The sequence below is a fragment of the Pristiophorus japonicus genome, chromosome 9 (assembly GCF_044704955.1).
Source record: "Pristiophorus japonicus isolate sPriJap1 chromosome 9, sPriJap1.hap1, whole genome shotgun sequence".
NCBI classification, from domain to species: Eukaryota; Metazoa; Chordata; class Chondrichthyes; family Pristiophoridae; genus Pristiophorus; species Pristiophorus japonicus.
Window position 1 is genome coordinate 221,537,448 of NC_091985.1, and position 20,966 is coordinate 221,558,413.

General features: G+C 45.1%; 1 protein-coding gene across 1 annotated transcript in view; it reads left to right on the forward strand.

The window, feature by feature from the left end:
- Positions 1–20,966, forward strand: part of LOC139274156 (zinc finger protein 420-like) — a 74,758-nt gene that overhangs the window by 23,968 nt on the left and 29,824 nt on the right. The window contains exon 3 of the mRNA XM_070891197.1: positions 59–1,330. Within this exon, the coding sequence (XP_070747298.1) occupies positions 410–1,330 (921 nt within the window). The 5' untranslated portion in view covers positions 59–409. The remainder of the gene's footprint in view (positions 1–58; positions 1,331–20,966) is intronic.

The following is a 20,966-nucleotide window of genomic DNA, read 5'->3' on the forward strand; positions in this document are numbered from 1 at the left end:
CTGTCCTCAATTTCTATCCTGCCCTTCCAGTGCTGACTTTTGTAAACTCCTTTTACAGGATATTAGAAGAGGAGGATTTACAGACGGGAAACTCGAACCAATCATATCAAGATCTGACAGTCACTCGATTCACCTGAATATCATCAGCCTTTGAATGTGGAAGGAGAAGTGCTTGTCTGTTCTGTCTGTGGGAAAAGATTTCAAACATCAGTGTGACTGGTAAAGCACCGAGACACACACCCGAGTGAGAGTGTTCCAGTGCACTGACTGTGGAAAGAGCTTTAACCAGTTACACAGCCTGAAAAAACATCGCACCATTCACAGCGGGGAGAAACCGTACACGTGATCTGTGTATGGACGAGACTCCAACTGATCGTCCAATCTGGAGAGACACAAGGACACCCGCACCATGGAGAAACCGTGGGAATGTGGGGACTGTGGGAAGGGATTCAATTGTCCCTCTGCGCTGGAAACTCATCGACGCTGTCACAACGGAGAGAGGCCATTCACCTGCCCCGTGTGTGGGAAGGGATTCACTCGTTCATCCCACCTCACTGAACACCAGCAAGTTCACACTGGGGAGACGCCGTTCACCTGCACTGTGTGTGGGAAGGGATTCACTTATTCATCCAGACTGCTGGCACACCAGCGAATTCACAACAGGGAGAGGCCATTCACCTGTCCTGTGTGTGGGAAGGAATTCACATATTCATCTAGCCTGCTGGCACACGAGCGAATTCACACTGGGGAGAGGCCATTCACCTGCTTCGTGTGTGAGAAGGGATTCACTCGTTCATCTGACCTGCTGAGGCACCAGCGAGTTCACACTGGGGCGAAGCCGTTTACCTGTCCTGTGTGTGGGAAGGTATTCACTCGATCATCCGACCTGCGGACACACCAATGCACTCACACTGGGGAGAGGCCATTCATCTGCTCCGAGTGTGGTAACGGCTTCACTTACTTATCCAACCTGCTGACACACCAGCGAGTTCACACTGGGGAGAGGCCATTCATCTGCTCTGAATGTGGGAAGGGTTTCACTCGATCATCTCACCTGCTGGAACACCAGCGAACTCACACTGGGGAGAGGCCATTCATCTGCTCTGAATGTGGGAAGCATTTCACTCAATCATCCCACCTGCTGACACACCAGCAAGCTCATACTGGGGAGAGACCATTCACCTGCACTGAGTGTGGGAAGGGATTCACTCGATCATCCGACCTGCTAAGACACCAGCGAGTTCACACTGGGGAGAGGCCGTTCACCTGCTCTGAGTGTGGGAAGGGATTCACTGATTCATCCAACCTGCTGAGACACCAGCGAGCTCACAAGTGACTGCAGGGGTTGGACTCTGCTGTTATTGTTGCCGTTAATCACATCCAGGACTGAACCATGTTCACTCGGACTGTGGGGTTTGTTGCCGCTGGTGTAATTAATCCCTATAACTGGGCTGGAGTTTAATTTTCTGGATATCATAGAATCATAGAATGGTTACAGCACAGAAGGAGGCCTTTCGGACCGTCGAGCCCGTGCCGGCTCTCTGCAAGAGTACTTCAGCTAGTCCCACTCTCCGCCCTTTCCCTGTGGCCCTGGAAATGTTTTATTTCAGGTACTTATCCAATTCCCTTTTTGAAAGCCACGATTGAATCTGCCTCCACCAGCCTTTCAGGCCGTGCATTCCAGATCCTAACCACTCGCTGCTTAAAAAAGTTTTTTCTCATGTCGCCTTTGGTTCTTTTGCCAATCACCTTGAATCTGTGTCCTCTGGTTCTCAATCCTTCCACCAATGGGAATATTTTCTCTCTACTCTGTCCAGACCCCTCATGATTTTAGAACACCTCTATCAAATCTCTTCTCAACCTTCTCTGTTCTAAGAAGAACAACTCCAGCTTCACCAGTCTATCCATGTAACTGAAGTCCCACATCCCTGGAATCATTCTTCTAAATCTTTTCTGCACCCTCTGTCAAACCACTGTCAAATAAATCAGCTTTGCTTCCTACATGCAGTGAGTCGATTCCTTGATTTCTCCAAGAGGAGACTAATTGATGTCCTGTTACCCACTGTTCCATTTTTGAACCTTTTCTCCTTTGTTAAAGGAAGACTTGTATTTATAAAATGCTTTTCACAGTGATGTTGGTTGAAGGCTAAATATTAGCCAGGACACCGGAGAGATCTCTTTTCTTCAAAATAACGTCATGGAATCTTTTATGCCCACTTGAGAGGTCAGATGCTTCTGATTCATTTTTTAAATTCATTCAAGGGATGTGGGCGTCGCTGGTAAGACCAGCATTTATTGCCCATCCATATTTGCCCTTGAGAAGATGGCGGGGAGCCACCTTCTTGAACTGCTGCAGTCCATGTGGTGATGGTACTCCCACAGTACTGTTAGGGAGGGAGTTCCAGGATTTTGACCCAGCAACAATGTAGGAACGGCAATATGCTTCCAAATCAGGATGGTGTGTGCCTTAGAGGGGAACGTGGAGGTGGTGGTGTTCCCATATGCCTGCTTCCCTTGTCCTTCTAGGTGGTAGAGGTTGCAGGTTTGGGAGATGCTGCGGAACAAGCCTTGGCGTGTTGCTGCAGTGTAGCTTGTACACGGTAAACACTGCAGCCACGGTACGTCGATGATGGAGGGAGTGAATGTTTAAGGTGGTGGATGGGGTGCCAATCAAACGGGCTGCTTTGTCCTGGATGGTGTTGAGCTTCTTGAATGTTGTCGCAGTTGCACTCATTCAGGCAAGTGGAGAGTATTCCATCACACTCTTGACTTGTGTCTTGTAGATGGTGGAAAGGCTTTGGGGAGTCAGGAAGTGAGACATTCACGCAGAATACCCAGCCTCTGACCTGCTCTTGTTGCCACAGTATTTATGTGGTTCGTCCAGTTAAGTTTCTGGTCAATGGTAACCCTGAGGATGTTGCTGGTAGGGGATTCGGCTATGGTAATGCCACTGAATATAATGGGACGGTGGTTAGACTCTTGCTTGTTGGAGATAGTCATTGCCTGGCACTTTTGTGTCATGAATGTTACTTGCCACTTATCAGCCCAAGCCTGAATGTTGTCCAGGTCTTGCTCTATGCCATCATCTGAGGAGTTGTGAATGGAACTGACCACTGTGCAGTCATTAGCGAACATCCCCACGTCTGACCTTTTGATGGAAGGAAGGTCATTGATGAAGCAACTGAAGATGGTTGGGCCTAGGACACTGCCCTGAGGAACTCCTGTCGCAATGTCCTGGGGCTGTGATGATTGACCTCCAATCACCACAACCATCTTCCTTTGTGCTGGGTATGATTCCAGCCAGTGGAGAGTTTTCCCCCTGATTTCCATTGCCTTCAGTTTTACTAGGGCTCCTTGATGCCACACTCGGTCAAATTCTGCCTTGATGTTGAGGGCAGTCACTCTCACCTCACCTCTGGAATTCAGCTCTTTTGTCAAGCCAGTGGAGAGTTTTCCCCCTGATTTCCATTGCCTTCAGTTTTACTAGGGCTCCTTGATGCCACACTCGGTCAAATTCTGCCTTGATGTTGAGGGCAGTCACTCTCACCTCACCTCTGGAATTCAGCTCTTTTGTCAATGTTTGGACCAAGGCTGTAATGAGGTCTGGAGTCAAGTGGCCCTTGCAGAACCCAAACTGGTTATCGGCATTGGTGAGTAAATGCCGCTTGATAGCACTGTTGGCGACACCTTCCATCACTTTGCTGATGATTGAGAGTAGGCTGATGGGGCGGTAATTGGCCAGATTGGATTTGTCCTGCTTTTTGTGGACAGGACATACCTGGGCAGTTTTCCACATTGTTGGATAGATGCCAGTGTTGTAGCGGTACTGGAATAGCTTGGCTAGATTCGCGGCTCGTTCTGGAGCACAAGTCTTCAATACAACAGCCGAGATGTTGTCGGGGCCCTTTGTAATCTCCATTTAAGTATTAAGTTGCTTTTTTATTTTTCCTGCCAAGTGGATAACCTCACACTTTCCCACATTATACTCCATCTGCCAAATGTTTGCAGATTCTTTGTCCTCCTCACAACTTGCTTTCCCACCCATCTTTGTATCATCAGCAAACTTGGCTACATTTCACTCGGTCCCTTCATCCAAATCATTACATTAACAGTTTCAGATTTATATGGTTTTACCAATCAGATTTTCAGAGGTGACGGCGTCTGTTTCTAAACATGTGACTATTTTATCGATGATCTTCTGTAGATGAGGTGCTGTTTAATGTCTTGTACAGCTGGAGCTGACATTCAGTTAATCCGCAGTGTCGGGTCTGGTGGTGTCAAACATCCTTTACTGGAATCGCAGCTTCATGGTTAGAAAAGCTGGCTGAATGTTCGGGTTAATGTTCTTCACTAAACGCAGAACATGTGATGGTGGTTTTGTTATTTCCGTTTGTTATTCTCGGTGAGCGATTTCCTCCATTGCACAAGAGGCGTTGGCTCCAGTTTATATCTGAAAGACAGTGAAACATTCAGTTTAAACTCCTGTCTGTGTGTTCAGCAGTCCAGGAGTAGGGATATCTGCAGGATACCTGGAATAATTTTAATACAATGTTAATACCAGCAACATAAAGCAATTTTTTGAGTACTAGTTTATAAAGATAAAGCTAATTCATAAGAATACTTTGTGCCATGGTTCAATAACACTTCTAATATTCATAAAGCCTGTTTCAATACCTTTTTAATATTGCACCACGTTTCCGTAAATGTTCGATCATTGGCACATGCCTGCCTGTCATTCTGGCCTCTCCATATAAATGCAGAGACAGCACTTTCCAGTCCATCTATGTAAGTTTGAGAATCATAGAAATTTACAGCACAGAAGGAGCCCATTTGGCTCATCGTGTCAATGCCAGCCAAAAAAGAGCTAATCCCACTTTCCAGCTTTTAGTCCGTAGCCTTGTAGATTATGGCACTTCAAGTGCATAGCCAAGTACTTTTTAAATATGGGGAGGGTTTCTGCCTGTACTACCCTTTCAGGCAGTGAGTTCCAGACCCCCACCACCCTGGGTAAAAATAATTCCCTTCAAATCCCCTCTAAACCTTCTACCAATTACTTTAAATCTATGCCACCTGGTTCTTGACCCCTCTGCTAAGGGAAATAGGTCCTTCCTATCTAGTCTATCCAGGTTCCTCATAATTTTACATACCTCAATTAGGTCTTCCCTCAGCCTGCTTTGTTCCAATGATAACAACACCAGCCTCACCAATCTTTCCTCATAGCTAAAATTCTCCAGACCAGGCAATATCCTCGTAAATCTCCTCTGTACCCTCTCTAGTGCAAACACATATTTCGTGTAACGTGGTGACCAGAACTGCACGCAGTACTCTAGCTGTGGCCTAACTAATGTTTTATACAGTTCAATCATAACCTCCCTGCTCTTGCATTCTATGCCTCAGCTAATAAAAGCAAGTATTCCGTATGCCTTCTTAACCACCTTAATCTACTAGTCCTGCTACCTTCAGGGATCTGTGGACATGCATTCCAAGGTCCCTCTGTTCCTCCACACTTCTTAGTATCCTACCATTTATTGTGTATCCCATTCCTTGTTAGACATCCCCAAATTCATTACCTCACACTTCTCCGGATTGAATTCTGTTCTGCCCACCTGATCAGTCCATTGATATCTTCCTGCAGTCTACAGCTTTCTTCCTCATTATCAACCACACCAATTTTTGCATCATCTGCAAACTCCTTAATCATAGCCCCTACATTGAAGTCTAAATCATTGATAAAAAGGGACCTAGTATTGTGTCCTGCTAAACCCCACTGGAAACAGCCTTCCAGTCACAAAATCAACATCCACCATTACCCTCTGCTTCCTGCCTCTGAGCCAATTTTGGATCCAACTTACCACTTTGCCCTGGATCCCATGGGTTATTATTTTCGTGACCAGTCTGCCGTGTGGGACCTTTATCAAAAGCCTAAGATCCATATACACTACATCATATGCACTTCCCTCATTGACCATCCTTGTTACTTCCTCAAATAATTCAATCAAGTTAGTCAGATACGACCTTCCCTTCACAAATCCATGCGTACTGTCTTTCTAAATGAAGATTTACCCAAGGTTAGGCTGACTGACCTGTAATTACTCGGTCTATGCCTTTCTCCCTTTTTAAACAAAGGTACAATGTTAGCAGTCCTCCAGTCATTCGGCACCACACCTATAGCCAGAGAGGATTGGAAAATGATGATTAGAGCCCCTGCTATTTCCTCTCTTGCTTCTCTTAACAGCCCGGGATATATTTCATCTGGGCCTGGGGATTTATTCACTTTCAAAGATGCTCAACACTTTGATACTTCCTCTCTCACTATGTTTATTTCATCCAATATTTCACACACCTCCTATCCGATTGCAATGTGTGCATCGCCCCTCTCTTTTGTGAAAACAGACGCAAAGTACTCATTAAGTACCATACACATGTCTTCTGCCTCCACGCACACATTACCTTTATGGTCTGTATAATAGTCATTATTCTTTCTTTAGTTATCCTTTTGCTCTTAATGTATTTATTAAACGGCTTTGGGTTTTCCTTGATTTTACATGCTCTCTCTTTGCTTTCCTAACTTCCTTTTTAATTTCATGCCTGCACTTTCTATACTCCTCTAGGGTTTCTGCAGTATTGAGCCCTCGGTATTTGTCATAAGCCTCCCTTTTAAAAAAATTATCCTACCCTGTATGCCCCTTGACATCCAGGGGGCTCTAGATTTGCTAGTCCCACCCTTTTTCTTCAAGGGCACATACTTGCCCTGAACCTTCACGATCTCCTTGAATGCCTCCCACTACTCTGACACTGATTTACCTGCAAGTAGCTGTTTCCAGTCCACCTTGGCTAAATCTTAGCTTAGTAAAATTGGCTTTTCCCCAATTGAGAACATTTATTGCCGGTCTATCTTTGTACTTTTCCATAACTAACCTAAATCTTACTGAATTATGATCCCTAGCACCAAAATGCTCTCTCACTGATACCCTTTCCACCTGCCGAGCTTCATTCCCTTAAAAAAAAAAGTCCAGAACCGCTCCCTCACTTGTGGAGATTGCTCCGTACTGGCTAAAAAAGCACTCCTTTTTTATGAATGCATTTTAGGAATTCTACACCCTAATTCTATCCCATTTAGTATTGGGATAGTTGAAATCCCCTACTCTTACTGCTCTATAGTTTTTGCACTTCTCAGAAAGAGAGGGTGAATAGCCAGTTGTTGTGGTACATATAGGTATCAACGATATAGGTAAAAAACGGGATGGGGTCCTACGAGACGAATTTAGGGAGCTAGGAGCTAAATTAAAAACTAGGACCTCAAAAATAGTAATCTCAGGATTGCTACCAGTGCCACGTGCTAGTCAGAGTAGGAATCGCAGGATAGCTCAGATGAATACGTGGCTTGAGGAGTGGTGCAAAAGGGAGGGATTCAAATTCCTGGGACATTGGAACCGGTTCTGAGGGAGGTGGGACCAGTACAAACCGGACGGTCTGCACCTGGGCAGGACCGGAATCAATGTCTCAGGGGGAGTGTTTGCGAGTGCCGTTGGAGAGAAGTTAAACTAATATGGCAGGGGGATGGGAACCTATGCAGGGAGACAGAGGGAAGTAGAATGGGGGCAGAAGAAAAGTAAAAGTGGAGGGCAGAGAAGCCTAAGCCAAAAAACAAAAAGGGCCACATTACAGCAAAATTCTAAAGGGGCAAAGTGTGTTAGAAAGACAAGCCTGAAAGCTCTGAGCCTCAATGCGAGGAGTATTCAGAACAAGGTGGACGAATTAACCTCGCAGATAGCAGTTAACGGGTATGATGTAATTGGCATCACGGAGACATGGCTCCAGAGTGACCAAGGCTGGGAACTCAACATCCAGGGGTATTCAACATTTAGGAAGGATAGACAGAAAGGAAAAGGAGGCGGGGTGGCATTGCTGGTTAAAGAGGAAATTAATGCAATAGTAAGAAAGGACATTAGCTTGGATGATGTGGAATCGGTATGGGTGGAGCTACAGAAAACGCTAGTGGGAGTTGTGTACAGACCACGAAACAGGGGTAGTGAGGTTGGGGACAGCATCATAGAAACATAGAAAATAGGTGCAGGAGTAGGCCATTCAGCCCTTCTAGCCTGCACCGCCATTCAATGAGTTCATGGCTGAACATGAAACTTCAGTACCCCCTTCCTGCTTTCATGCCATACCCCTTGATCCCCCAAGTAGTAAGGACTTCATCTAACTCCCTTTTGAATATATTTAGTGAATTGGCCTCAACTACTTTCTGTGGTAGAGAATTCCACAGGTTCACCACTCTCTGGGCGAAGAAGCCTCTCCTCATCTCGGTCCCAAATGGCCTACAAGAAATTAGGGATGCATGCTATAAAGGTACAGCAATTATCATGGGTGACTTTAATCTACATATTGATTGGGCTAACCAAAATGGTAGCAATGCGGTGGAGGAGGATTTCCTATATTAGGGATGGTTTGCTAGACCAATATGTCAAGGAACCAACTGGGGAGCTGGCCATCCCAGACTGGGTGATGTGTAATGAGAAAGGACTAATTAGCAATGTTGTTGTGCGAGGCCCCTTGGGGAAGAGTGACCATAACATGGTAGAATTCTATGTTAAGATGGAGAGTGACACAGTTAATTCAGAAACTAGGGTTCTGAACTTAAGGAAAGGTAACTTCGATAGTTTGAGGCATGGATTGGCAAGAATAGACTGGCAAATTATACTTAAAGGGTTGATGGTGGATAGGCAATGGCAAACATTTAAAGATCACATGGATGAACTTCAGCAATTGTACATCCCTGTTTGGAGTAAAAATAAAACGGGGAAGGTGGCTCAACCGTGGCAAACAAGGGAAATTAAGGATAGTGTTAAATTCAAGGAAGAGGCATATAAATTGGCTAGAAAAAGCAACAAACCTGAGGACTGGGAGAAATTTAGAATTCAGCAGAGGAGGACAGAGGGTTTAATTAAGAGGGGGAAAATAGAGTACGAGAAGAAGCTTGCCGGGAACATAAACACTGACTGCAAAAACTTCTGTAGATATGTGAAGAGAAGAAGATTAGTGAAGACAAACATAGGTCCCTTGCAGTCAGATTCAGGTGAATTTATAATGGGGAACAAAGAAATGGCAGACCAATTGAACAAATACTTTGGCTCTGTCTTCACGAAGGAAGACACACATAACTTTCCGGAAGTACTAGGGGACCGAGGGTCTAGTGAGAAGGAGGAACTGAAGGATATCCTTATTAGGTGGGAAATTGCCTTAGGGAAATTGATGGGATTGAAGGCCGATAAATCCCCGGGGCCTGATAGTCTGCATCCCAGAGTATTTAAGGAAGTGGCCCTAGAAATAGTGGATGCATTGGTGATCATTTCCCAACAGTCTATCGACTCTGAATCAGTTCCTATGGACTGTAGCTAATGCAACACCACTTTTTAAAGGGGGAGGGAGAGAGAAAACGGGTAATTATACACTTGTTAGCCTGACATCAGTAGTGGGGAAAATGTTGGAATCAATTATTAAGGATGAAATAGCAGCGCATTTGGAAAGCAGTGACAGGATCGGTCCAAGTCAGTATCGATTTATGAAGGGGAAATCATGCTTGACAAATCTTCTGGAATCTTTTGAGGCTGTAACTAGTAGAGTGGACAAGGGCGAACCAGTGGATGTGGTGTTTTGGACTTTCAAAAGGATTTGACAAGCTCCCACACAAGAGATTGGTGTGCAAAATCAAAGCACATGGTATTGGGGGTAATGTACTGACGTGGATAGAGAACTGGTTGGCAGACAGGAAGCAGAGAGTCGGGATAAACAGGTCCTTTTCAGAATGGCAGGCAGTGACAAGTGGAGTGCCGCAGGGCTCAGTGCTGGGACCCCAACTATTTACAATATACATCAATGATTTAGATGAAGGAATTGAGTGTAATATCTCCAAGTTTGCAGATGACACTAAACTGGGTGATGGTGTGAGCTGTGAGGGGGACGCTAAGAGGCTGCAGGGTGACTTGGACAGGTTAGGTGAGTGGGCAAATGCATGGCAGATGCAGTATAATGTGGATAAATGTGAGGTTATCCACTTTGGGGGCAAAAACACGAAGACAGAATATTATCTGAATGGTGGCAGAATAGGAAATGGGGAGGTGCAACGAGACCTGGGTGTCATGGTTCATCAGTCATTGAAAGTTGGCATACAGGTACAGCAGGCGGTGAAGAAGGTATGTTGGCCTTCATAGCTAGGGGATTTGAGTACAGGAGCAGGGAGTTCTTACTGCAGTTGTACAGGGCCTTAGTGAGGCCTCACCTGGAATATTGTGTTCAGTTTTGGTCTCCTAATCTGAGGAAGGACGTTCTTGCTATTGAGGGAGTGCAGCGAAGGTTCACCAGATGGATTCCCGGGATGGCTGGACTGACATATGAGGAGAGACTGGATCAACTGGCCCTTTATACACTGGAGTTTAGAAGGATGAGACGGGATCTCATAGAAACATATAAAATTCTGACGGGACGGGACAGGACAGGTTAGATGCAGGTAGAATGTTCCCAATGTTGGGGAAGTCCAGAACCAGGGGACACAGTCTTAGAATAAGGGGTCGGCCATTTAGGACTGAGATGAGGAGAAACTTCTTCACTCAGTGAGTTGTTAACCTGTGGAATTCCCTGCCGCAGAGAGTTGTTGATGCCAGTTCATTGGATATATTCAAGAGGGAGTTAGATATGGCCCTTATGGCTAAAGGAATCAAGGGATATGGAGAGAAAGCAGGAAAGGGGTACTGAGGGAATGATCAGCCATGATCTTATCGAATGGTGGTGCAGGCTCGAAGGGCCGAATGGCTTACTCCTGCACCTATCTTCGATGTTGCCTACATATTTGCTCTTCTATCTCCCTCTGACTGTTTGTACACTCCCTATAGTACACTCCCAGCAGTGTGATCACCTCTTTTTTGTTCTTCAGTTCAAACTATATGGCTTTATTTGATGATCGCTTTGACATAGCATCCCTCCACACAGTTGTAATTGTTTCGTTAATCAATACTGCGACCCACCACTTTTCTTTTTAAGCAAGTCTGAAAACCCTGCAACCAGGAGCATTGAGCTGCCATTCCTGCCCTTCTTTCAGCCCTGACTCAGTAATTGCAATAATATCATACTCACACGTGCCCTGTGCTCATCTGTCTTATTCCCTAGACTCCACAATTGAGGTATATACCATTTAGCACCGCCAAACTCCCTTGTTGTCTACTTTCTAACCTCTGCCTTCCAAACTCACCTACTAATTTTCTGCTCTCCAATTTCAGCTTTGCTTCTCTCCCTTCTGAAACTACTCTCTGGTTCCCATCCCCCTTCCAAGCTAGTTTGAACCCTCCCCAACAGCACAAGCAACCCCTGCCCCCACTCTGTGAGGATATTGGTCCCAGCTCTGTAGAGGTGCAACCCATCCGGCTTGTGCAGGTCCCATCTCCCCAGAAACGATACCAATGCCTCAGGAATCTAAAGCCCTCCCTCCGGGACCACCTCTCCAGCCACGCTCTTCTCTATCCTCCTATTTCAGTACTCACAGCACATGGCACAGGGCGTAATCTGGAGATTACTACCTTTTAATCTCTCTCCTAGCTCCATAAAATCTGCCTGCAGGACCTCATCCCTCTTTCGACCTATGTCATATGGACGTGGACCTCTGGCTGATCACTCTCCTCCCTCAGACTGGCCAGATTAAGGCCACAGATTCATTCATAATGAATGTCTTATTTACAACGTACACTTCCTATAAACTTTACAGGGTCCAACTCGTGTCCCGTCGCATTCACTTCCTGTTACACATCAGACATCACAACTCCAGTATGACCTTCCACTCATTCGTCATGGCAGAGGATCTGATAGTTCGATTTAAATGAGGCACCTTTTTAATCTTACAATTGTTTGTAGAGAGTTTTTATATAAGTTTATCACAGATATATCCTGACTGCTTTCCTCTCTCAGCCTATGCACCAAGCGACTTCTCATCCTCGGTGATGTCAACCTCCATCTCAGTTCACTACACTCCTGTCCTCCCTTTATAAATGTAGATTCTTTTCTCTCAATCTGGTTCAGTGAAATCACTGAGTCGAATACCGATTGTGCTTTAAACAAAGCAAGCTTTTATTTAAAAAGCAAATCCCGATCGGGAACCTTATCAGACAGAAGGAATGCAACTCTGATAGAACGCACTCACTTCCTACGGACAAAGTGACGTTACATTGTAAAGGGACGACGGTTATACATTTTCGGCAAAAGATAACAAGATAGGGCTAGAGTGACATCCTAGTTCAGCCTATCCCTTTTGATCCCTCTTTCCCTTTGTCCACTCATAAGCCGATCTAAGTATGGTCTGATTTTAAACAAAGACCTTCTGTTAATGTTTCAGGTTAATAACATGATTTAATAAGACCTTGAGGTTTTTCTGCAAGCTGTGGGTTTTGTTTCAATATGTGTTAGTGTTGTAACATTTCGCAGTCTCGAGTCTGAGATGTCATGGCTATTCCACCATGAATTCTTTGTTAGCTTATACTGTCCATATATAATTCCCACGTTCTCAACTTCTCGACTTTATACATTTTTAAACATTCACATTCCCCCCTTTTATCATTCCATGATAACACTTAGGATCATTCTAGGAGTATCGCATTCATCCATTCACACTCTATTTCCTGAATTATATTGTTGTTAGTGTCGAGTAGTTCTTTAGTTCGTTGGATCATAACTCGGGAGCCCTTGACCACAAGAGGGTTTGATAACCTTGCCATCATTACTTTACAACAAAGGTTAAGGCAACCAACAATCAAACAACAGGTAATTATTACTACGATGAGAATAATTGCCCCATGCATTAGATAGGATCTCCAAGATCCATCTGATAGCCAATCAAACCAGCTAGATCCTTCTGCTGGTGTGGATAATTTCTTCACCTCCCTTCTTATGTGATCAGCGAGATTGGTTATGTTTTCTGAACTATCAGGACTGTAAGGATCTGAATGTTGCACTATCAGGGCACACGTTCCCCCTTTCTCAGCTAACAGGTAATCGAGGGCCATTCGGTTTTGTAATGCTACGGTCCTTATTGCTACCATTTCAGCTGTGATGCGCTCCAGAGGTTCAGCAGTATTGTTAGCTATCTGTTCCAATATCGTCTCTAGGTTCTGTACTTCATCCATGTGACGTCCTATCCCGATTGGGAACATCATGACCCCAAAGAACTTGTCGGCGGGGGTGATGGCTCGCTTGTATCGGCTGGAGGCATGTGCTTCCGCCAGGGTACGTACTTGCCGCACAAATGGCACCACATATCCCAGATAACAGGACCCTGTCCATCTTCCGGGTCCCAGGACTGGGCCCACAAACCTCCATCTGTTTTATTCGGAAGGTGAGAGAGGATGGTGACTCGTGCACCTGTGGTGATGTTGAGACTGTTTGGGCATTTGCTGTACCCTATGTTATGTCCCTTGTTACTGGTGTCATTTCGGGTTAGACATATGTCCCCGGTTGGCCTCCCAATCCCCGAGGTATTGGTCAGGGCTAAGAATGGGGGTTCCTTTCCACGGTCGTAGGTTGGTTGGTACCATCCCTGGAACGTCTGACTAATTGTATTGGCCTCCCTCCTCTTGTGATAGTTTGGCTCTGAATCCATCTGACAGTCTCAGTTAGGGTCAGTGGAACGGGGCGCAAAGGAATTCCCCCTTTGGAATGTATAGGGATATGTGAACACACCCAACATCTAGAAAAGTTCCCATTTTGCGCATAAACATAAGACATGTACAAAAAGGTGTTTACATGGAGCTCTCGTCTCTGTCTCCCCTCCCATGCGCCGAAACTGTCATATATCAACACTATTGTACAGACTGTGGCATACAGACACAGTTTCATCTTATGGCTCAGGATTCAGATAAATAGTCCAATTATTTTGCTGATTAAAAGAGTTCAGTTTTCCTGTCTCTCTTCTCAGGTCACCGTTGGTGTAGCTGGCTGTCTATCACTACGGGTAAAAGTTCAAACTGGTCCATGTTCCAATTAGGATGCCAACGGCCTTGTTCAGCTATGGAGAAGAGGAAGCCTGGAACAGAAACAGGAGTTCGAATAACCAGTAAAATAGGTTCGTTAGAGGGTGGTGAGCTTGCAGTGGTGCAGGTGAACCCAGGCACTTTCCCCCTCAACCTTGGCTGCAGTGGGGGTAGTGAATAACACCTGAAAAGGCCCCTCCCATTGTGGCTCTAATCCCTTCCGAATCCATACTTCCCTGGTGCCACGAGGGACAATTCGGGTAAAACTGGGAGGTCGAGGTGAGCATCTTGAACCTGGTTGTGAGCTAGTCGCAGAGCCTGAGTCAGAGAAAGAACATAGGTGGTCATCAGTCGAGCTGAGATACCATATCTAGGAACAATTTCCCTCATTAACACCTTAACAACAGTTTGAGCCTTATTGTCCAGGGTAGGGTAGGCCTCAATCCATCTGCTAAACACATCTACTATTACTAACACATATTTGTAACACTGAACTTTTTGCAACTCAATGTAGTCCAACTGAAATGTCTCAAAGGGACCTTTGGGTAGGGACGTTTTACCCCAATCACAGGGGACTCCCTTCCCTGGATTATGTTGCTGGAAAACCAGGCAACGACTACTGATGTTCTGGGCGAGCGCCTGGAGTCTAGGGTGCCACCAAGTAGTCAAAAGTGTGTCACTCGTGGTCCTTGCTCCACAATGAGTAGCAAAATGCATACATTCAATAACCCATAGAGCCAACTCGTCAGACATGCAAGTCTGTTCCGCGGGAGTGGTCCAGAGTTTAGAAACATTGTCATAAGTACATCCATAATATTTCCATAACAGTTTATCTTTTTCAGGAGCGTCCTCCTGTGCTTTTATAACATCTTGGATGGTTGGCATTGGTTTTTCCGAGGCTAACTTATCCTTCGCAGGATTTTTAGTCTGACTCATCATTTTGGGCACTATCATCTGTTGGTCACGAGAGGCCTGTTTAGCCTCTTTGTCAGCACAGTGGTTCCCTATATCAACCAGGGATTTTCCGGTGGTGTGGGCGGTACATTTAACAACGGCAATGTGCTTGGGGAGCATGAGGGCTTGCAACAAATCAGATACTAGTTGCTTATGGGATATCTCATTCCCCTGTGAGGTTAGGAATCCCCTATTTTTCCATAATTGTCCGAAATCATGGGCCACCCCAAAGGCATACCTAGAGTCGGTATAGATATTGACTTTGAGGTCTTTGGCCAAGATACAGGCTCGGGTGAGGGCGAATAATTCAGCTTGTTGGGCAGAATAGGCGGTTTCAAAAGCGGCAGATTCCAGGACCTGATTCTCCTGGTTTACTATGGCGTATCCTGAGATTCGTGTACCTTCTGGATTGATAGAAGAACTTCCGTCAACATACATAATACAGTCTGGATCTTCAATTGGTACATCAACTAAATCTTCCCTGACTGATGTGGCCTCTTGAATTAAAGATAAACAATCATGACTGGGTTGTTCCTCATCTTGGGGTGGCTCAGTAAGAAAACAGGCCGGATTAATGGCCGTACAGTGCCGAAAGGTCAGTTTAGGATTGCCTGTGATTTCAGTGGGTACTGTCGGATAGAGGGCCAGTCCACATTGCCCTGCACTGGGATCTCAATCGGATCAATGGGAGTATAACCCACTTGGGAGGGGTCCTCTGCCGACACATGAGGATCCACATAGTCAGGTATGCCAGAGCCAGTATGATGCTGCAGAGTCGTTAAGATCTTCTCGGGGTTTTCGTGGAATTGGACTGTTCGGCCATGTTTTACAATTTGCACATCCTGGCTAGTAGGGTCAGCCTCGTCTATAGCCTGGCGCACCATAACTTCCAAATCTTTAGCGTGGTGGGGAGGTAATACTTCGAGTAATATGTGGTGCCACCGTTGGGGGCTGTCTATTTCCACAAAATCTGCCTTCCCTTCCGGTCCAGTCACTCTAGCCCTTAATAGAATTTCCTTCACTTCCCCTTCATGATCCTGATAAAAGTTCTGCAGGTCCTGATTCTTTCCACTGGGATCGTATGCTAGGGTCACGTGATAGGGTGCCTGTGGCAGGTCCAGAGACCACCACTGAGGGGTTCTAGTGGTATAATATTGCCGCTTAAGGGTTCCCTGTTTTACAATAATCCCATCATCTCCACACTCCAAATGCAACTGGAATTTGCAGAGGAGGTCTCTAGCCATCAAGTTACAGTCCAGATTGGTTGTGATAACAAATCGATGTTCCACCGATTCTTCCTGGTAACCCATTTTAACCGGTTCTGACACCGGGAATGTAGAGACTTGTCCCAGGAATCCTGACAGTCCCTGTGTTTCAGTGAAGGTGGGGAGTTTAAGCTTTGATTGTACAGAAGACATGAAGGCTCCCGTATCTATCAAGAAGGGTTGCCACTCATTCCGAATATTTTAACAATATCATCGGTTCGTCATCCGGGGAGGGTCCCTGCACAATCAAGCTGCGTAGTCAATACGAATCTGGGGATGGTTGGCCAAAGGGGTTGTTCTGGGAGAAGTTAGTGTAAGATCCCCATCCTCTTTTCCCCCCCCTTCCTCTTCCTCCTCTTCCTTTTTCGTGCTGACGGGAGGGACAATTTCTATTCCAATGTCCTTCTTGCCCACAAATAAAGCATCTATCTCGTCTTTCCCAGCCCTGACCTCTTCCCATACCAGGCCGGGGACAGTAGGGCGGTCCGTAATTAGCAGGGCCCGGGCCATTTGGGTGTTTAGTATAACTATCCCTGTTTATCCACCCAACCCTGCACGCAACACTGCGGTTCCATCTGGTATCCCCTTGGGTCGGGTTTTGGTCCTTCTACCCGAGGCGGCTCTTCCTTTCTAGTCATTTATTCAGTCTTGACCCGGGTTGGGGGCGCACCTCCCCCCTCTCCTTTCTTTTCCTGCCAATAATATTTAACCGTCCTTTCCATCTGGGCTTTATTGTTATCTGCCCAATTCATATTATTTGTCCGGATTGCGTGAGCAATAGAATTGGGCAGGCACTGAAGTAGGATGGCGCAGAATTGAGGAGAATCCTCTCCCGCCCTGAAGGCATTATCTCCTGATTGACTTCCGTATATTTCAATAAATCTTTCCATGAATTCATCGGCAGTTTCTTCTCATTTGGGTTTAGTTTCTAATACTGCGGCCATACTGATGGGCTTCTGAAGGGTCGTGATGAGAGCATTAAAGATAGCGTTTAGGCGATCATGGACATCGTTAGGGTGAGCAACCACCAATGCATCATGAGTAGCACGTCCTAGCTGAGTTAGAAATCGGGCATGCTCAGTTGGGCTCAGGGTTTGCTTTACCAGGGCCCACAGGTCCCTTGATTCTGCATTATATCCATGTATGTCGAGGTCACCCTGTGAAATCGGAGGTCAGGGTTAAGTTGGGTTTGTGGATCCCTTTCAACTTATTTATCTTAGCCTTTTAGCTCTTCAATTTGTTTTGTTTGAGTATCTATTTCTTTATTGTATCAGGCAAGTATTATTACATAAGCTAGTTCTGTTTTTATTTTTATTCTGACTCGCACCATTCCCCTGTTAGGTGAGTCTTTTTTCTATTAAGAAATCCAAATTGATAATGTTCAGTATGAAACGGCTGTCAATAGAAAGGGTTAACTCCTTTACAGGTTTGTAAGAAGACCTGATGTCATTACGTGACTTCACGTAACCATCTGAAAAAAAAATCTTTTCATCAGGAAAGGCAGCATTTGATTAAACTCCAATATTTTTTAACTTCTTATTCAAGTACTTGCCAAAGATATTTTTTTTAATTGATTTAAAACAAGACCACAAATTTTTAATAGCTATTTGTTTACTGAAATTCAATTTTGTCATCAGCCTCGGTCAATGCAAAGCCAACCATTTTAACTAAGTAGTCTATCGATACATTTCTCAGAGGTCCCAGTGGAACTCTGAATACATTTCTCGTGCGTGCACTCTTTCTTTAAGACGTCTACAGTTTTTAATATGTCCTCCTTCTGTCAATGAAAGCCCTAATTTAATGGAGTTTTTCTGCCAACTCGACAGGAGTGATTTTTTAGACTGCAGTGGAATTTTTCTCATAGTTTAAAATCTCAGAACACTTTTTTTTTAGCACCTATTTAGTACGTTACATCTTTTTTTTTTCGTCTTTTCCATAACTAGAGGGAAGTCTGGCACGTAGGCTGTGGACTGCTTTTCGTTATCTCAATTGTTCCAGCCTCAAGGTCGTGTTATTTAATATAATATTTGTTTTTGAATCCTTTTGAATCCATCTCAGTTGTTTTGCTGTGCCTTCTCTGAATGTTTTCTTTCGACAAGTAAGTGAGCATGTCAAATCCTTTTTTAACCACCGGGACCATGTATTTTTTTCTTTTTTTTTTACTCAACAAACCTATCCTTTGTGCATTTCCTGGCTCCGTAACTTATCATCCGAATATACGTAATTCAATAAGGTTCACACTCTTAAACTTCCCACATACAGGACAACACTACGAAGGGTTAAAAAAACTTTCATTCTGTTTGAAAAAGTGGGTGGAGCTAAAACAAACTTTTTTTTTTCACAGTAAAAATCACACAAGCATTTCTCATTTAAAACAGACGTTCACAAGAGTCTCTCTTCTTTCCTATTAATTTTTGGATCCATGACCTTTCAGGGAATTCGTAGTTTTATCTAAATTACCCATCCTGTGTCGCCGCACGTTGGATCAAGGTCCTAATTAGCCAGGTCCTGATTGTCTCCACGTCGCCCCGTGGTGGTTTCAGTTATCTTACCCAGAGCCTAGGCGGACCAAGTGATATACAAGATCGACGCTGTACCTGGCGTAAGTACAATTTAAAATTTACACAGTCCCGCGGCTTAATTTTACGTAATTCCCTAACCTCCGCGTTTCCCTACGAGGTTCGCGCGATTCTCTCTCTCCGCGTTGCCGCACGGTTTTACTTGGGCCTCGAACCCACACAGACACTGGGCCTCGAACCCAGGCAGGCTCTGGGCCTCGAACCCAGGCAGACTTACCTATTCTAACCTATCTTTCCAAGTCGCCGCTTGGTTTGCGTCACTGCGCAATTTCCCTATCTCTATCCCTATTCTAAGTTTGAAAGGTATTCATCAGATTGTCCTGGATCTCGTTCAGACACTACCTGAGAACCAGCGAGTGGCTAAACTTTCCTCAGACTTTTGAAACCGGGGGAAACTGGAGCAGTGTTGAAAGTATACTTACTCCAGTGACCACTTTCCCCTCGTCTCGTCCAAGGCTAGTGCTCTTAATTCGCAAGTTTTCGGCAGTCGTCTGTTGAGATCCCACTTCTGACACCAAATGTAAATGTAGATTCTTTTCTCTCAATCTGGTTCAGTGAAATCACTGAGTCGAATACCGATTGTGCTTTAAACAAAGCAAGCTTTTATTTAAAAAGCAAATCCCGATCGGGAACCTTATCAGACAGAAGGAATGAAACTCTGATAGATCGCACCCACTTCTTACGGACAAAGTGATGTTACATTGTAAAGGGACGACGGTTATACATTTTCGGCAAAAGATAACAAGATAGGGCTAGAGTGACATCCTAGTTCAGCCTATCCCTTTTGATCCCTCTTTCCCTTTGTCCACTCATAAGCCGATCGAAGTATGGTCTGATTTTAAACAAAGACCTTCTGTTAATGTTTCAGGTTAATAACATGATTTAATAAGACCTTGAGGTTTTTCTGCAAGCTGTGGGTTTTGTTTCAATATGTGTTAGTGTTGTAACATTTCGCAGTCTCGAGTCTGAGATGTCATGGCTATTCCACCATGAATTCTTTGTTAGCTTATACTGTCCATATATAATTCCCATGTTCTCAACTTCTCGACTTTATACATTTTTAAACATTCACATTTTAATCTCTCCCTCCATGTAAATTCCTCAACCCATACTCGCGACCTCCCCCTTGACCTTGCAATCTCTCGTGGCCTCGATATTTCTACCATGTCAATTACAGATAAGGCCATCTCTGACCATTTCCTTGTATCGCTCTCCACCCACATCCCCCGTCCCCCACCCAAATCTACTTCCTTCTGCATCCTCCTCTTGAAAAATCTCTCCCAACACTCTCTTATAACTGCACTTATTAACTCCGAGTTGTCCAGGCTTTGGCCTTCCTTTCACCATGACATTTCTGCAGCCACCAATCTGCTCAACCACACCCTCATTTCCACCTTTGATGCCCTCATCCCTATCTCTCCCACGCTGGCCGTTCCCCTGGTACAACCCTCATCATCGCTCCCTCAAATGGGAAAAAAGGCGGACAAGTCCCCTGGTCTTGGTGGCTTATATCCGAGGATATTAGAAGAAGCGGCAGCAGAGATAGTAAATGCATTGGTAGTAATCTACAAAAATTCCCTGGATTCAGGGGAGATCCCAGTGGATTGGAAAACCACAAATGGATCGCCCCTATTTAAAAAAAGGAGGCAGACAGAAAGCAGGAAATTACAGACCAGTTAGCATAAAATCTATCATTGGGGAAAATGCTGGAATCCATTATTAAGGAAGCAGCAGCAGGACATTTGGAAAAGCATAATTTAATCAATCAGAATCAGCATGGTTTTATGAAAGGGAAATCATTTCTGACAAATATGCTGGAGTTCTTTTAGGATGTAACGAGCAGGGTGGATAAGGGGGAACCAGCAGCTGTGGTGTATTTGGATTTCCAGAAGGCATTCGATAAGGTGCAGTGATATCAGACAGTGTGAAACCTGGGGGCCCAGTGAGATCAGACAGTGTGTAACCCGGGGGCCCGGTGAGATCAGACAGTGTGTAACCCGGGGGCCCAGTGAGATCAGCCAGTGTGTAACCCGGGGGCCCAGTGAGATCAGCCAGTGTGCAACCCGGGGGCCCAGTGAGATCAGCCAGTGTGCAACCCGGGGGCCCAGTGAGATCAGCCAGTGTGTAACCCGGGGGCCCAGTGAGATCAGCCA